This window comes from Centrocercus urophasianus, unplaced genomic scaffold (assembly GCF_019232065.1).
Source record: "Centrocercus urophasianus isolate 14NV4802_14NV808 unplaced genomic scaffold, USGS_Curo_1.0 seq_73, whole genome shotgun sequence".
Lineage (NCBI taxonomy): Eukaryota > Metazoa > Chordata > Aves > Galliformes > Phasianidae > Centrocercus > Centrocercus urophasianus.
Genome location: NW_024885344.1, coordinates 12,209,620 through 12,227,876, shown reverse-complemented (window position 1 = coordinate 12,227,876; position 18,257 = coordinate 12,209,620). Strand labels below are relative to the sequence as shown.

The 18,257-nt window shown below is 43.6% G+C and overlaps 1 protein-coding gene across 1 annotated transcript; it reads left to right on the top strand.

Annotated features, from left to right (window-relative positions):
* The first annotated feature begins 480 nt into the window (after positions 1-480).
* LOC122170601 (aldo-keto reductase family 1 member B1-like) lies at positions 481-10,820 on the top strand. Its single transcript, XM_042837590.1, has 10 exons — positions 481-607; positions 1,143-1,310; positions 1,745-1,861; positions 3,090-3,167; positions 3,546-3,668; positions 6,736-6,842; positions 6,998-7,079; positions 7,596-7,679; positions 8,322-8,404; positions 10,212-10,820. Exons 1-10 carry the CDS (start codon positions 542-544, stop codon positions 10,252-10,254), a joined length of 951 nt encoding a protein of 316 aa, XP_042693524.1. The 5' UTR covers positions 481-541; the 3' UTR covers positions 10,255-10,820.
* The last annotated feature ends 7,437 nt before the right edge of the window (positions 10,821-18,257 follow it).

Below are 18,257 nucleotides of genomic sequence, written 5' to 3'. Positions count from 1 at the left end.
CACCGAGGCTGTGCTCGCTGCCCTGCCGCGTTCCGTCACCCGCTCCTGAGTCGCGGTGCGGCCCACCTCGTGCAGGTCAGTACAACGGCACGCTTTATGCCTCCAGCACCTCCCTCAACACAGCGAGGCCTCGTGGTTGTCAGATCAGCGCCACCGCCCCGAAAAAAAATAAATAAATAATTTTAAGAAACCGCGCACTGTTCCTCGCCGGCAGCTTTAGAAACGCGTTTTGAAAGTAAATAAATAAACACGCCCAACATCCAGAACAAAACCGCAGTTGCTCTTTAACTGCTTTTTGGTTTTTTTTCTTATCCTGGACTCCTCCTGAGCACCAGCCCTCCCCCCAGGTGGAAGCAGCGAAGCGCCAATTCCAGTCCCGCACACACCGCCGCCTTCAGCCTGCGGCCGGTCGCAGATCCCAGCCCGAGCCCCGGGGGAACAGAGCCAGCCCCGCCTCCGAGCCGAGCCAAGGCGGGGCGGGGCCCGGCGGCTGTTAAAGGCTTCTGAGGGGGCCGTCTCCCTCGTAGCGGTGTGTGAGGCCATGGCGACCTACGTGCAGCTCAACACCGGGGCTAAGATGCCCATCCTGGGGCTCGGCACCTGGAAGGTAATGGGCGAGCTGAGGCCGGCTCTTGGAGCGAGGCTGTGCCGCTTTTGGTGGGCTGTGGGGCGGCCCTGCGCCTCGCTCCCGGCCCTGTGCTGGGGACGATGAATGCGGGCGGGGCAGCACTGGCCGGGCGGGTGAGGCTGGCGTCGGGGCTCGGCTCGGCTCGACTCGACTCGACTTGACTTGACTTGGTAGGGCCGAGGCCCTCCCGGCTGGCAGCTCCTTTTGGCGACGGCGGGGGGAAGGGAGGAGGCCTGGGTTCGGCTGTGTGGGGCCCTGAGCGGGAGCTGGGTGACGCTGAACAGCTGGAGGCCGGCCCCGAGCATGGGAGCCTGTGCTGGAGACGTTTTCGGAGTGAAGAATGCTGCAGGGAGAACTGCTTTGTTTGCTTACTTCTTGCTTTGCTTGTTTTTGTTGAGGGTTGCTTTTGGTGGGGTGGCTTTCTTGGGTTTTGTCTTACTGGGAAAAGATCTTCAGGATGTTTTGATGAGCATTCTTTAGGCATTTCTTTCTTTCTTTCCTTTTTTCCCCTCAGTCCCCACCGGGGCAAGTAACAGCTGCAGTGATGGCTGCAATTGATGCAGGCTACCGCCACTTTGATTGTGCTTACGTGTACCAGAATGAGAATGAAGTTGGGGAAGGGATCCAGAAGAAAATCAAGGAGGGTGTTGTGAAGCGAGAGGACCTCTTTGTAGTCAGTAAGGTGAGGATCTGGTACTGCACAGTCTGTGGGGGACCTGCTTTTTATTGTAACTTCCTATCATAGCTGCTTCCTTCATGTTATTTTCCATTGAGAATTAGGAAGAGCTTTTCCTTGTGGAATGGGTGATACTGTAAACTATCCTGACTGTTACTAGGCAGTTATGCTGCCTAGTTTTATGCAGAAACTGACCTTGTAGTAGTTAACTGTCTTAATTCATGCCTCCTGCCTACTTCTGCTGTCTGATATAAACCCATCCAGTCCTGTGTGCTGCTACCTCTTGCCGGCAGCTCTCAGAGGAAGCCCCATTTGAAGAGCAATAACACAATCTAATTCGTCATCAGTTTCCAAAGGAGGCTTCTCTCTTAAGCAGGACAGAATTGCTCCAACAACTTTAATCCAGCTGGTCATGATGTGGCTTGGCTTTTTGTCTCCAGCTGTGGTGCACATTTCATGAAAAATCTTTGGTGAAAGGAGCCTGCCAGAAGACTCTTGCCAGCCTGAAACTGGATTATCTGGATCTCTACCTCATCCACTGGCCTGTTGGATTTAAGGTATGGTAGGAGCAGTGCCTGTGGCATTGTTTGTTGCACCTGGCAGTTTTGAAGAGCTTACAGTTTCACAGCTCGGTAACTGCTCAGTTGGTTTGTACCCCTAAGAATCTTGCTTGCACAGCATCCTCTACTGTTTTGATTATACAGCAGATAAACTTAAAATTAGAAGCAGTCTTCCCTACTGCAGTCATGGATAACAATCAAAATGAAGGCAGTATAACTTGACAGTTGTCTTCTACAAATCAAAAATATGTTCAAGTGGCAAAGATTTGGTTGATGAAATTACAGCCCCCTTTGTTAGTGAGAGGGCTGTAATTTGCCATCTGACAGAAATTCTTTCCCCTGCTTGTTACAGGTTTGCAGAGCAAGAGAAAATGCTTCTATTTTTCTCTTTCATAAGTGAGCTGTTAGCATAATAGAGGTGGAGCTGACTTTTGCTGTAGGAGCCTTAGTGTTCTACAGAGCTTGTATCTTCAAAAGTGAGGCTCTTTAATTCCCTACTTTTACTTTCTACATAGGAAGCAATTGATGTCTCTGTCTGAAAATTTTAAGCTTAATCTGTTATGGCGTAATAAAAATCTCCATATTAACTGTTGCTTCTGAGACACAAATTGCTTTTTGAAGCATGCATCTTTGAAATGACTTTTATTGGGCAGTGCTGTCAAAGTGAAAATGTGTTGTGGTATTCAAGAGAAAGCGCCTGGTTCTGAACCAAGCTCATACTTAAGCATCTTGTCCAAACTGGTGCGCAGGAGGCTTCAACATTCCGTTTGCCAGCAGTTTAATTAACAAGCTTCCTCGTGAAAGACCTGCCAGCATATTGGGTCCTTATGGAAAGACTGTGGGGAAAAAACAGATCCTAGGTAGATCCTTGTTAAATATTTCAAGAAAACACTCCGTTATGCTCGCATAAAAACTGTGCACTTTTGTAATACAGAAAGTAGACTTGAAAACTCATTGATTCTACAGGTGCAGTATAGCTTTTTTTATATGTATTTGGGTGAGCCACAGGACATTGCTGTGCAGTGGAGGACCAGCCCTTCTTTGGATGGTTTCTGGCAAAAATGCCACAAACCCACGTGAAAACAAAATAAGACTGAAGAATGTAAGCTGATGTGCTTACTGTCTAATAAGCACAGAGAGAAGTAGCATTCAGTTTGTGATATGGTCTTCAGCTGCGGTTAATATTCCTAGCAGGGAATGTTTCCATCATCTTTCTCTCTGACAGGCAGGAGAGGACCTGTTTCCTGCAGATGACAAAGGCATGTCAATACCTGGCAACACGGATCTTCTACAAACATGGGAGGTGAGTTTAGTCACAGTGACAGTTGAGCCTTCCGTCCTCAGCAGCCTCCTCCATGTCATCATTAACTTTAAACTCCAAACTGTTTCATGTTTGCAGAGCTACTTGGAGGGGCTCACTGGTAGCATGGTGCACTGTTAAGTGCTGCTTTCCACTTCAACTTAGTATGAGCATATGCACCCTTAAAGAATGCATCTTTGGGTTTTGGTGAGATGGGAGGTGTGGTATAAATATTCCAGTGCTCTATTTATCCCTCAGACATGAGATGTGCAAATCTAAACACTGTGCTTTTCATGAAGGAAGTAAGCCAAGTCAGAAAGAATGTTGTCTTCAGACCCTGTTATGCATACTGGGTGCTGACTTGGCTCTTCTTGCCATTAGGCCATGGAAGAGCTGGTGGATGCTGGTCTGGCAAAAGCTGTTGGGATTTCCAACTTCAACCATGAGCAGATAGAGAGGATCTTGAACAAGCCAGGACTGAAATACAAGCCTGCAAACAACCAGGTAAGACAAGTGACCCGCAGGTAAATGTTCCAGGTTTAATTGGATTTGTTTGGGGTTTCTCCCCCTTCAGTGATCGCTGAGATCATCTTGTAGGATAAGGCTGGAGTTTTTGCACTACTGATTGGAAATCTGGCACGGGGCCTCTCCAGCATGTCTTTGTTTTGGAGCAGAGAGGGAAGTCAGATGAGCCTCAAAACTGCCTTTCAGATGACAAAAGTGTGTGCATACAAGAGCTTGGTAGAGAACAAGGTGGTTGTTATGTTTTTGGTTTTGTTCCTCTATAGAGAGGTCAGTTCCTGCAATTGATGACTTAAAACTGAGGAACTGAATGGAAGTATGCTCTACAGATTTCTTCACAAACAGTCTCTGTGCAGTGTTCTGCTGCCTGGCTCCTTTCTAGCATTTCCAGTCCCAACCTATCTTGTTTCAGCTTATGCCTGCTGTCTGTTGTCCTTCCACCATGGCTACTGAAGAGCTTGGCTTTGCTTTTGATGACCTTCTTTGTTGGAAAGCTATTGCTAGAAGCCCTGGGACCTTCCCTTCCTCAGGCTGAACAAGCCTGATGCCCTCAGCCTACCCTGGTACAGTCCGTGCTGCATTCCTTGGCTATCCTGGTGTCCCCCTGCTGTGATGCCAGTCTGTCAATCTTCTGCTTAAAGAACTGGAGCGGGGGAGATTGGATGCTGTATTCTAAAGGTGGTCTGATTACCCTTTGAGTCGAGGGGGATGATCAGTTCCTGTGACTTGCTGTCTGTGTTCCTGCTGACAAATTGCTACTGGCTAATGTTCAGTTGAGCTCCCAGCTGCTTTCTAGCAGAGTTGCTCTCTATGCATCCAGGCTCCAGCCTGTGTCACTGCTTGGAGCTATTCCTTCCAGGGTGCAGTGCTTTGCGTCTTGAGTTTCATAAGGTTTGTTAACCTCTGTCCTGCTGTGTGAGTAGGTCCTTCTGAAGTGACAACCAAGCCTTGAGTATTTTGTCTGCTCCTGTATTCCCCCCTCAGTTTGAATTGCCTAAGAACTGACAGGTTACTGCCTTTCACAAGTTGCTGAAGAGGACAATTTCCTGTGAAATCTACCTAGGCCTGTCATAAATTGCCATGGTACTTGAAGGACTGCCATCTGTTCCTGGGACTGGATTAGAGGAGCTTGTTATTTACTGTGGTAGTTTGAGCATATGTACTTAAAAAGGATTTTTTTTATTTTTTTTTTTTTTTGGAAAGCCTATGAGGAGGGAGCATTCTCTAGAATTCTATTCAATGTCAAACCCTTTCACAAGTGTGGGATCTCTGATTTGCGCAGAGTACTTTCATAATCTTGACTTTCAGAATACTTAGAGGTCTTATTATATCTTTCAGCTCCTACCACCTCTCGCTGCCAAGAAAGCTTTCACTGTAGTTAATGATTAGCCCTCTATTTCTGTAGAGGATGCTGACCTTATGACACACTACAAGTTTACTTAAGCTTTCTGATTACTATAATCAAGTTAAACTCGGAGCAATAGGTCTTGGTCTCTGTCCTTCCAAACCTAGCACTTCAGGAATGCTTGCAAGCTTAGGAGTTTGTCTGTTATTAACTCTCTCCAGTTGGCTTAATGTAGGATTATAGTGCTCCTTGGAAACGTTTCTCTATCAGCATCCCATGTATAGTCCAGCACTTCCGTGTATTGAGGTTCCTGTTCTTAATTATGAATGCAATTAGTATGCGTATTGGTTTCATTCATGGTGAGATATTAATTTGGCAAGGTAGATATAATAGTGGTGGCTAGTTCCTGAAGGAAAACTGACTCTTTAGTAATTTAGCACTGTCACAGTGGGGGGTTGAGGTCTCTTAAGTATTCTAAAAGTACATCAGAGGCTTTTCACCATGGTCTGGGTGCCACATATGTAATGCAGCTCAGTCTTGCACGTAGGAATGACTTTGCCTCGTGCTCCAAATTCTTTGTGTTGTGTAGTGGAGAACATCCTCTATTTGTCTAATTGCTGTTACTCTGAGCAGCTGCTGAAGCAACATTAGTATGCATAATTTACCCTGGGAACTGAGTTAACATCCTGTTGCATTTAATATTCCAACATGCCTCAAAAGAGAAGGCTTCTCATGGTAGCAAGCAGCCAGAACCATAAATAAAGCACTCAAGGCTGCAATCTGATCCCATGACTTGCACTGTTGCTCTGCCTTCTGGTAGCACAAGTTTCCAGGGACTCCTTTCTGAAGCAGAACAGCAGCTACCTTGAAGGCTTGAATGACAGAGTAGTCAGAAGGTTCTTTTTAGCCTGCTAAAGGTATAGTGCTGTCTGGTATGTGGCTATTCCACAAATCCATCTATGAAAAGTACCAAAAAGCCTCCAGACAACTTGCATAATGGCTGTTTTATACTGCATATCAGTTACCTGCAGGAATAAATACAGACCTGTTGTTAAGGACTCTGTATTGTGTTATATCGATAGCCTCCTGGAAACCAATGGTAAGCACACATGCATTTTTAGTAATTCTGTAATGGAAAACAGTTTGCAGTTCTCATATCTGGAGCAATTAACAGCCACTCCAGCAATTAATATTTGCAGGCTGGAAGTACTTGGCATGAGTATTGATGTGAAGCTGATAAAAAGGGAATTAAACAATACCAGTATTGAGGCTAGTGCAGTAGGTATAAAAGCATAATGACTTTACAACGTAAGTAGGGAGAACTTTGTGCTGTTATATAGTACACAGTTATATGCTATGACTGTACCATATAATAACTTTCCTATTCTTGTGACTTTACAGCTGTTTGTATGTACATCTCATCAGACTGTTCTACTTAAGCAATTATAAATACAGTCCTGTACATTAGGGACAGTATAGATCAAGGAAGTTTTAAGTATTGCTGTCCTTGGAACCCTGCACTTGTGAGGAGACCTGCTATAAAGAGCAGAAAGGACGGGGGGGGGCATACAGAAAAGCAATGCTGCATCATATCTCATAGGCTATAAATTAGGACCAAAACAAACTTCCTTTGGATTAAAAATCAATAAATGAAACATGGAAGTAGTTCTGCTGCTATCGTTCTCTGCACTCTTGTGTTTCCAGGTTGAATGCCATCCATACCTGACCCAGGAGAAACTGATCAACTACTGTCAATCCAAAGGGATTGCTGTGACAGCATACAGTCCCCTTGGCTCTCCTGACAGGCCATGGTAAGACCAGTTTGCAAGGGAGTTGGATGGGTTATGCTAACAGCCTTGAGATTACAAGTTGTTCCATTGATCATTCATCATGATACAGATATCTGTTGGTAGGCTGGCTCTTCCTGTGTGGATTTCTTGCCATTGATCTTCTGTTCTTTGTGTAGGGCTAAGCCGGAGGATCCCTCACTTCTGGATGACCCTAAGATTAAAGAGATTGCAGCCAAGCACAACAAAACAGCAGCACAGGTATGTGGGAGCTGGATGGCGGGTACAGCTTCCTGTAACACGGTTTGTGTCATTAATTGTTCTAAATAATAGCAACACAAAAGGTGTAAAGGACAGCCTGGTTTTTCAACTGCCTTTGAGCTGCTGCAGTCACGCAAAGTAGCCATGCAGCTTGTTTATTGCATAGTCTGCAATGTATTCTCAAAAAGTTCAATGAACCATCAGTAAGAAATGCTTTCTTGACCCACCTTCAGATGTTTCGGTTTACCCATCTCAAGTTCTTGCAGAGAAATAAACACTTATATAGAATGCTAAAAGCCTAGAAGCTGTCTGTACCACAAACAGTATGGAAAAGGAGGAAAACTCCACTCTTTATACTTGAAGTTCTGCTTGGAGTGCAGGTGTGATGTGAAATGTAACTGTGCTGTGATTGGTTAGTCCAGCTCATTGTACAGTTAACAGCAGATGGCTATTGGGATAGGTTTTGCATTTCACAGAATAAGAGCAGTTCTCTGACTCAGTGATACGCTCCTGCAGGTTCTCATTCGGTTCCACATCCAGAGAAATGTGATTGTGATCCCCAAGTCTGTCACACCACAGCGCATTGTGGAGAACTCCAAGGTTAGTAATTACGAGTGACCTGGCATCGCTTCTCCCTGCAGAGCAAACAGGGATCCCCTCTGAGCCTTCCCAAGTCCCCCTTAGGCAAGAGCACAGGGCTTTTTTCCCTGTTTACTTCTACTGAGGGCTGCAGTTGGAGAAGAGATGAGCACTGTTGCGAAGATAACTGCTGAAAGTCATCACCTTATGTGGTGTCTCCTATTCTGCAGGTTGCAAACCCTTAAGCCCTTGTGTTCATAAATAGTGTTGCTTTAAGTGATTCTTGACAGAAAGTGGTCATTAGAATTCAGCAATACACTTAGCTGGATTAAGTGGAATATGGAAGCCTTGTGGTTGTTCTTTGGAATGGGATCAGAAGATGCATCTTCAGCAAAAAGAGGGTGGAAGAATTTTGTGATGCTGAAGTGCTCACCAAAGTTTTTGGAACAGCTGGCATGTCAACCTCACCGTCTGGCTTTTATTCCACCACTCAAGTCTTGAAAAAAGGCATCTCTGGATTTCCTTTTCTTTCCTTTATGAAGGAAGCAGGCATTATTTCTAACCAGCTTACCTCTAATGTGAGCTTGGTTTTTAATTTTGTGCATCTTGCCTACAATCTCTGATTTGTCCAAAGAGGTGATTTCCACCTGTTTTTCTTGTTAGGTGTTTGACTTTGAGCTGACTAAAGAAGAGATGGCAACTATCCTCAGCTTTAATAGAAACTGGAGAGCTTGTGCAATGAGCATGTAAGTGCCAGCATTTTCATGCTATTACTTTCTCATGTTATTTAATGTTATTTACGGGCCTGTTAGCCTGACCTTGGTGCCAGGGAAGGTTATGGAGCAGATTGTCTTGAGGGAAATCAGGCAGCATATGCAGGACAACTGGGGGATCAAGCCTAGTCAGCATGGATTCACAAAGGGCAGGTCCTGCTCGACCAATCTGATCTCCTTCTATGATCTAGTGACCCGTCTGGTGGATGAGGGAAAGGCTGTTGATGTGGTCTACCTAGGCTTCAGCAAAGCCTCTGACACTGTCTCCCACAGCATTCTCCTGCAGAAGCTGGCAGCTCGCGGGCTTGGGCAGGTACACTGTTGGCTGGGTAAGGAGCTGGCTGGAGGGCTGGGCCCAGAGAGTGATGGTGAATGGAGCTAAATCCAGCTGGCGACTGGTCACGAGTGGTTGTTCCCCAGGGGTCGGTGCTGGGGCCTGTCCTCTTCAGTATTTTTATTGATGACCTGGATGAGGGCACTGAGTGAATGCTCAGTAAGAGTGCAGATGACACCAAGTTGACTGGAAGTGTTGATCTGCCTGGGGGTAGTGAGGCCATACAGAGAGGCCTGGACAGGCTGGGCTGAAGCCAATGGGATGAGATTCAACAAAACCAAATGCTGGGTCCTGCACTTTAGCCACAACAACCCCAAGCAACTGTACAGACTTGGGGCGGAGTGGCCTGAAGACTGTGTAGAGGAAATGGACCTGGGGATATTGATTGATGCTTGGCTGAACATGAGCCAGCAGTGTGCCCAGGTGGCCAAGAAGGCCAATGGCATCCTGGCTTGCATCAGAAACAGTGATACAGCATGAACATGGAAGTGAGAGTTGGCTCTGGTGAGGCTACACCTCAAATCCTGTGTGCAGTTTTGGGCCCTTCGCTGGAAGAAAGACATTGAGACCCTGAAGCGGCTTCAGAGAAGGGCAACAAAGCTGGTGAGGGGTCTGGAACACAGGGCTTGTGAGGAGCGGCTGAGGGAGCTGGGGTTGTTCAGTCTAGAAGAGGAGGCTCAGAGGAGACCTCATTGCTCTCCATAACAACCTGAAGGGAGTTGTAGTGAGCTGGGGGTCAGCCTTTTCTGTTGTGTAACTGGTGATAGGACTGGAGGGAATGGCTTCCAGCTGCGCCAGGGGAGATTTAGGCTGGACATTAGGAAATACTGCTGAAAGAGCGGTCAGGCAGTGGAATGGGCTGCCAGAGAGGTGGTGGAGTCACTGACCCTCGAGGTGTTTGAGGAATGTTTGGATTTTGTGTTGAGGGACGTGGTTTAGTGAGAGCTATTGGTGATAGGTGCATGGTTGGACTGGATGATCGTGAAGGTCTTTTCCAACCTTGATGTTTCTCTGTGATGGTGTGATTATAATTCCATGTTCTAAACCTTGCTAAAATCCAGGATATTCAAGCTCAATTTCCAGGGAGTTCATCCTTTAAAACAATTTTTTCACACTCAAATGTTGTTTACACATTTTGGCACATCATAGTTTGGTTCATATATTAAACAACTGTCATGTTGCAGAGAGTCTTCCAGGTAGTAAACAGTAAACTTACGTAGAGTGCTTAGATCCCCCAGCATGTTGGAATATTAAATGCAGCCTGGTGTGCTCAGAGCCGGGAAGAGTCTCTGTTTACAAATGCAACCCATCTCTGTGGAAAACAGAAAGCTGCAACAAATTAACTCTGCTTTAATAAGTTCATCTGCTGCTCTGATGGTTCTTTGCAGTGGTTACAGCTGCAACTTTCAGCCATTAGCCTAATCTTTCCTCTTTGATTTCTTTTAGGTCCCAAAATCATAAGGAGTACCCTTTTAATGCAGAGTACTGAAGATGGTTTCTTGCTCTTCTCCAGACTTCTCAGATACGCTTCTGCTGTTGCCTATGAGTTTTCTATATAGTGTTCTCACTGCATCAGCCTCTCTGCTTTTTCCCTCCCTTCACCTCACAAAGACACAGTGTATCTACCCAATGACTGTTTTTTGTTTTTGTTGTTTGTTTGTTTCTTTTGGAAGAAGGAAATGCTAGAGTTTCTGAGGAGCATACTGTGTGTGGACTGTGGTAGAGCAGTCTTTGGTGACATTGGTATGCAGAAAACACTGAGAAAGGTTGAACTACCAGTCACTTTTATTTTGGAGTACTGTGAACTGGAGCAGTGACTATTGTCAGGAAGGACCAGAATATGACAGGCTTTGCTTAATTAAGTTGAGGTCGGATATTTTCTAATGACTTCTGGGTTTTGGTTTTTTGTTATGCTCTGTGCTTCTTTCTAATTGGAAGTACAATTGATTTCTAAGTATAGCAGTTGCTACGTGAGTAGCTCTTTGAAAAGTGTAAAGGTCCTGTTTTCTTGGTGATAAAAGCTGTTTTTGCTTATAATAAAATATAGTTTCATTACTGTGTGTAATGAGATCATTATTTCAGTCATGCTGTAATACAGCTACTTCAGCATCACTACCATTATGTTAGCTGTCTTGGAGATTATGTAAACACAAGGGTAACTACCAAGAAATCACAGCAACTGGTGTTAGCAGATAGTAGATAAGAGGTTATCTACTGTTCTATGCTACTGCGTAGGTGGAAAGTGTTATGAACCTGTGGCCATGGATCTTGTACTGTAACCTTGGCCACTGAATAGCCTACTTACAAATAGAGCTGTTTCAATATGTCTGATAGTTAAGGTACTAATGCTGAAATGTTTCACTGCTGTGGTAGTATGCTGTGGCTAGTAGAAAACTCGCTCCTTTAACAACATCAAGCCCAGACAGAATCCTATGGGTTTAAGTAAATACTATAAAACGTGTTTTAGGTCAGTAGCACATGATGCAGGAAAGATGTACAACTGCTGCTTGTATGAGCATAGGGATAACACAGTGTACTTCCAAGCAACTCTTGAATCATGAATGGGGAGATCAGAAGCTACTACTCTGTTTGGAGAGGGCAGGAAAGTAAGCTTATACCTCGTCTATCAAGATGTGGGTATTTAGTTGTATTTATCCATTGGTATTGTGAAAGCTATGTGTTGAAGTTGGTGCCTTCTGAGGCTGCTTAAAGCTGTTGTTGAAATAGCAATCTCAACTAGTTCAAGAGTTGCAGTAGTGAAACGTTAAGGGAAGCAGAGCAGATGTGATTCTTCTCACAGTATTTCCTAAGTAGGTGATTTATTTTTTGGTACTGATAGAAAGGTACTAAGGTTTCATGTTAATCTAAAATTTCAGTCTTTCTGAGTAATACAAACTATTATACTGAAAGAAAAAATACACTTTATCACAATGTTGCTTTCAAATCTTTCCATTATTCCAGAAGCCACACTGTGCAATGTATTTTTAGTCAGAATAGTTTACAACAGGCTCAAGAGATAAGGCTGAGTTGCCTCACAGCACAATAGGGGAGGGAGGGGAGAATCAGTGACTGACTAAGCAAAAAGCAATATTCTCCTCTAGTACTGATTCTCTTAAAATAAGTTGATTATAATCACTGAATTCTGGACTTAAAGGCAAATTTAAAAAAAAAAAATCAGCTCTGAAAGTAGCTCTGTTTATCTATAATGCAATAAACAAGAGCCCAGAGGTATCTAAGAAAAGCAGAACAGCTGATGTTCTTAGCTTAGTCTGAGCTGGACAGAAAACTGTTTGGGGCTATGTTGACTTGCTTGGAAATAAAATCTTTACGCTGAGTGTTCTAGCAAGAAGTTACACTGGGGATGAGTGATTCAGAAATAGTACAGCGGGCTCTGTTCATTTCCTCTGTTTTTATTTCACTCAAACTTGATGAAAATGCGTGCCTGAAATTTTCCATCCTCTGAGTAGGAATTTTACTGGAGAAGGCTCTTGGACACACTGCTCCAGAGCAGAAGGAAGAGTAACAAGCCCTCTGACTGGAGGGACACTGTAACAGACAAGCTCTGTGTTTTGCTGGATGACTTAAGGGGAAGGAATTTGGAAAGAGTCATTCTGGGACACAGAGCAGCTCTTCTCTGACAGAGAGCTTGGATGCTTGGTGAGATATATGAGTGGGAAGAGAGGAGAAACGGAAGCACCTGAGGGAAGGGATGGTGATGCCTAGCTCTGAACACAGCTAAGCTTTCTCCTCAGACCATGAGGATTAGAAAGAGAACAAGTGGTGGAAAACCTTGTCAGTTATACTGATTTTATTATTTTTTCTCTTTTCAGTTTCTTTGAGGCCTCATATCTCAAACAAGGCTGAGATAGAGGGAGAGGTGGTCTTCTGTACTACAGCAGAGTCTTCATTATAATATATGTTGATGTAGGAATTGTGGGGGGTAAACCAGCAATTTATTTTTACTGTAGCAAGTATACTAAGACATAAAATTCCTTTCGTCTCCTAAAAGGTAAAGTGGAATGATCAAAGGATTAGATATCCGGAGCATTGCATTCCTGCTAACAGAGTTCTTCCTGCTACAACTGTTCACAGCATTTGTTTTTCTGTTGTGACTTGACAGATCTCTGGGTTTATGATCAAAGAAACTTGGAAGGACAAATATAATTCTGTAGCTCTTCCAATGCAATGTTTTTGTTTTCTCAGCTTCAGAGCATGTGGCTCAACTCCACCTTGTTGGCATTTTTAATCAGACTTTCTCAGGACATTGCTGCAACAGCTACCCCAGTGTGATGCTGCAGCACCCTAGGGGGGGAGAGACCAGCCCACAGCAGAGATTAAGAGCTGGAGACGAACACAGTCCTAGGACCTATGAAGTCAGTGGTTGCACTCCAATTTTATTTTTCAGCTGCCCTCTCACTGCTTAAAGTGATAGTGGTTTAGGAAGTATTTTTTTGTGTTAAAATGCATCTGAGAGAACAGATGGATTTCCATAGTAGTGAAGAACCTTGAACTGCTTTATCTGGGAAACAGGTCCCTCTTCAAGGAATTTTTGTGTAGCAGAGGAGAACACAAGAAGCTGCTGTCAATATCAGATTATTTGAGGACAGGACACCACCATCAGTTTTGCAGGTATGTTTCAGCTTACCATTAATGTTCCTTTGGGTGAAAGCGGCTTGACTTCTGATATTGGGATACACATAGACAGGCTGGTCGGCTGGAATCACTTTGCTCTGTGACTTGGACTGTCTTTATCTCTGGGGAAGAGGGAGGAGGCTGTTCTTGCTGAGCTTGAGCCTGACACAAGCACATATTGTGATACTTGTGTCAGGCTGTGGAATCTGGGGCACAGGAAAAGAAAATCCTCCTACAGTTGGACTGTAATCTGCATTCGCTACATTGAAAATACTGTCAGAGAACTCCTGCTTAATTTAGACACAGAAGAGTTGCCCTAAGACAAATTTTAATCACTTAGTCCTATGGGTTATCATCAGTGAACTCCATCAGTAGTGTTTGTCACGTACCAGGCACACACCTGACCTTGTCCTTGGTCACTTAAAAAGTACGGAGCTGGGCCTTACTCTGGTTGGGCCTTGCTCATTCAAGCTGGAAAGCAACTCTAAAACACTTGATGCTTTCCAAACTGTTCTGGACTCTGTAAAACTCTGGCATAGCTCCTCTCAGCAGTGTCTGGTTGAGGAGGGTCTTAGCCTGCTTAATTGCAGCTTATATGAATTATTCCCGTGGCATGGATTGTATTAGTCGGCTCTCTAGTCCTCATCTTATGATAGAAGGTTCTTTGAACTCTGTGCAGGATTAAATGGGAAAAGTTAATCTAGTAGAATAGATCTGTTGTGCTGTTTTTGTGTTTTCATTGTTTACTTTTGAATCATTTGGAGTTCAGTATGAGAAAGCTTGGAATTGTAGTAGTTGGATAGTAGATAGAAAACCAGAGAAGCAATAACTGGCATAGTGTTCTGAGTTTTACTACTTGTTTATTATCTGTTACCATGTTTTCCCTTTGAAATGTGGGAATAATACTCTGGCTTTTTCACCCAGCCCCTTTGAATCTTTTAATCGAGGGCTAACTATAGCAGAATGGATGAGCTGCACAATAAAAGCTCAAGTCATGGGGCAGCATATTGTGATAGAAAGGCAAAATGTCAAGCTAAGGTATTTTCCATTTACAGTGTTCAGTCCAGTGGCGTGGATAATCTCACTGCTGACTAGGAAAGATGTAGCTGCAGATTGCCCTAAGCACACTGTGGCATTGCTGAGGGAGATTTAAAAATAATCTGGGGGTAATCAAAGACTTCTGCTGTAGTTCCAAAAGAAAGCTGGTGATGGTGCTCTGAGGAAACTGGCACACAGGAAAGGAATCTGCTGGTCCTTTGAGAAACTTGCATAAATGGGCTCTAAGGACTTTAGCTGTGTCTTGTGCTCGTTTTCTTCTCCTGGAGCACGTTATGGTAGCTTGTCTTGTGTCCCTTGCCTTTAAGAGATGGCCTTGCTATTTTCAGGACTATGAGGTGCTAGAACTGTGGCATCTCAAATATCTGCCTTCATGCTATGAATCCATACAGCCTAGTGACTAATAGTGGACAGATCTTCCATAGGTCATTGGGAAGAGGATGGAGATAGAAAGATCTAAATAGCAGCATGCAGGTTAATTGGTTGCAATTCTCTCTTAGAAAGAGAAGTGGATAAAATGCCCACCAGTGCACACTCACTTGTCAACATAGACTTCAAAAGAATCTGAAGGTGGTAATTAAATGGCTCCTAGAACTGGTCAGTAGGTAGAAGTAGCTCTGTGCAGGATGCTCCCCTTACAACAACTAAAACTTCTTTGGTAAAGCTATGGAAGTATGCTTTCAGAGCAGCTAATAGCAGGCTTTTGTAGAGAGCTGCAAGGCACTAATACATGCCAGAGGGACATGGTGTCATTAAGTCATATGGCTGCAGTGCTGCTGCAAAATTGAAGATACTTTATTCCCTGTAACTATTATCACTCTTTTTTTTTTTCTTTTTACCTCTGATAAGTTCTCTGCAGTTGCAAAAGAAATTATCTATTGTCTGTACAACAAATGAACAATTTCTGGCTTCTAGCTAGTTTTGAACTTTTTACTATTATGCAGCTGCTGTGATCATCTAGTTTGGCTTCCTGCCTACCAAAGTCCATAAACATCCTGTAAATAACTTTGATAACTGTGATTAAATTGGAATGTTCTTAGACAATTCCTCTAAAGCAGGATAGGCTGTGCACTGCAGCACTGGGTGAATATGTACTGGGTGCTTCTGATGCTTCAGGACAGCTCAGGATCTGCTTGGGATCTTTTTGATAGAATCAGGGTGCAGTCTGAATGCCTAGAAATGTAACATCTTCCACAAGGCTTGTTTTCCAACTGTGGTTACAATGACAGACTGTAAACTGACCTTTTCAATTTAACCTATTAGAGAGGGGGAGAAAGAGTATCTGTTGCAGGCACCTTCCTGTCCATACCACTGCATTATGACTATTTGGCATCAATTGCTGATAAGCATGGGTCTGAAATGCATTCTTTAGAAGAGTTGCTGTATGAAATCTGATTTGATAGCATTGCTTTCCTGGTTCTAGGGCACCTGTTATTAAAGCATTTTACAGAAGGCTAAAGTAGCTCAAAGATGTGTTGTCAGTCCCCTAAGAGGCTTAAAAACCTCAGGTTCAGAGAAAATCAGCTGCCAAAGAATATCCCTGAAGTCTGTGTCGTAGCCCTGAACTTTAATTGCATAGTCATCCTTCTGTTGTGTGGGCAGTGCTGGTCCACATTCTTCTCCTGGACTGGAAGAACCCAAAGGGGTTACAGGGATTCTGTGTGTTAGAAATGAAGAGCAAGAAGTCTTGATTAACAAACACTTCATTAAATTTTAAGCAGGTGCATAGGCTGAAGCAACTCTTTTCCCTATGGGAAACAGTGTTCAGTAACAACCTTTGGATTAGACTAGAAAGGGACTGCTATCAAGAGAGAGGTATAAGAATGAAAATGTACTCTTGGCTTCAAGAAATCTGCCCAACTTTTCTGCCAAATAAAATAATTCTTCTGTTTCCTTTATCAGACTTTGGATGTGCTGGAAGAAGTTTGTAGCTTTAACTGCAGCTATTTGACTGATAAAGACAGGGTTTATATACTTCTGTAGATATGATAATCCAAACACACAAATCTCCTACCAGTTTGTTAGTGTCTAGCAGTTCATAAATAGGAAACTTCATTAAGAAAGCTGCACCAGAAATACAATTCAGCAGTGTCCTCTGAGGTGTTTTCAGTCAATCACACAGCTTTGGACTTGGTGAGAATCTGAAACAGCATATTGTTCTACCTCAAAGGTCTTCTGATGTTGAATGGCCTGTCTTATATTAACCACTGAAGGTGTGTTTTAACATGTCTAAAAATACTGACAGCAGGAGAATCCCTAAATTTCTCTAAAGCTTGTGGTGATTTATATTTATGACAAAGACTGCTTTTTGCACATCCCATGGATTCTGGACACTAATATAGTCATACAATCCTTAGAGTTGGAAGGGAACCATAAAAGCCATCCGGTCCAACCCCCTGCAGTGAACAGGGGCACCCACAGGTAGATCAGGTTGCTCAGAGCCCCATCCAGCCTGACCTTGAGTGTCTGCAGGATGGGGCACCCACCACCTCTCTGAGCAACCTGTTAACATCTTTTGTTACAACTAAGAATAACTAGTTCTTGTTAGAATTGGCCAGGGATGCTGTGTATTGGAGTGGCCATTAAAGACCACCAGTAAAAATCCAAAGACAGTGGTAATCACTGGTAACCATCTAAACTTGACTTTAAATCTAGAGGCAAGTTTTAAAGCATTACACTGGAGATGAAACAGCTGGAACTCAACTTCCTATAAGGTCTTTTGCTACCTTAGCACAACAGGAAAAAGTATCACTCAATGGAAAATTCCAAGGTCTATGTTAGCCCAAGGTGGGGTTTTGCTATGCTTGAGTGCAATTTCTTTAACTTAAGGGTTATCAGAAAGGGGAACATCCTCAGGCTTGGACCTGGAAAATAAAGAACAAACTTCAGCAATTGGATGACCTACTGTTGTCTCCCTCAAAGACTGCAGTGTATGAATAGTAGTTAAATGATAAGAAAACATCATTTTGCACTCTTTAATTCATTGTTGTATTGTTGCTTCACTCTTCCTTTCATTCTTTTCCATTTATCACAAGCAGGCAGATGTTTGTTGTTTCTAATGCGTCAGATACTCATAATGCATTTCAATCTAGGGTTCTACAGCCTGGGATCAGGCTGGGAATTTGATCTCTCCAATTTTGTACAAATTACTGAGAATCTTTCTAATTACATCAGTTTTACCCTGTGCAAAGTTATCCACACACTAGTTTTATTGTGTTTGTTCTCATTTATGTTTAAGAGCGAGGTCTCATGAAGTTTTCCTACCATGGCCAGTTGGGTGCTCCAAGTGAACAGTATGTGGTGACAGAGATCCCTTTGGACCAGTAAAACATAATGAGCTCCACTTAAAGATAGGGGTGGCTTTTAATCTACGAATAAATAAAAATTCATAATTGCTTTGAAAGCAGAGGCTTCTTCAAGGTTTAACATCACTACAGTAACCTACTAATGCCACCTCCTCTTCGGAAAGGCTGTAATTTTTGCACTTATAGGGATTTTAGGAGTATCAGCCAAAATGTCAGAAAGTTTCCCCTTCTCAACTCTGCCTCACAAGTCCCAGACTTCTTACACTACTTCCCTTTCCAGCTGTCTGCCTCATTTTCCATGACCTCTCACAGACCCCATATCAATGGACACCAAGGTCGAGCTGTTTGCATCCAGCTGGAGCACCCAGCTGTCTTCCTGTCCTTAGCCATTTGCCTTGGCCCCGCAGTGTAGCCTGGCTCTGTTTCTGTCTAGTCGTGCTGCCTCTTTTCTGCCAGCCCTAGGCTACAAGGCTGAAGAAAAGCAGTCTGAGTTTTCCGT

Coding starts and splice junctions, on each gene's coding strand:
- LOC122170601 (XM_042837590.1), top strand. CDS start 542: ATGGCGACCTACGTGCAGCTCAACACCGGGGCTAAGATGCCCATCCTG. Junction 6,843..6,997: donor GGCTCTCCTGACAGGCCATG/GTAAGACCAGTT, acceptor TTCTTTGTGTAG/GGCTAAGCCGGAGGATCCCT. Junction 7,680..8,321: donor GCATTGTGGAGAACTCCAAG/GTTAGTAATTAC, acceptor TTTTCTTGTTAG/GTGTTTGACTTTGAGCTGAC.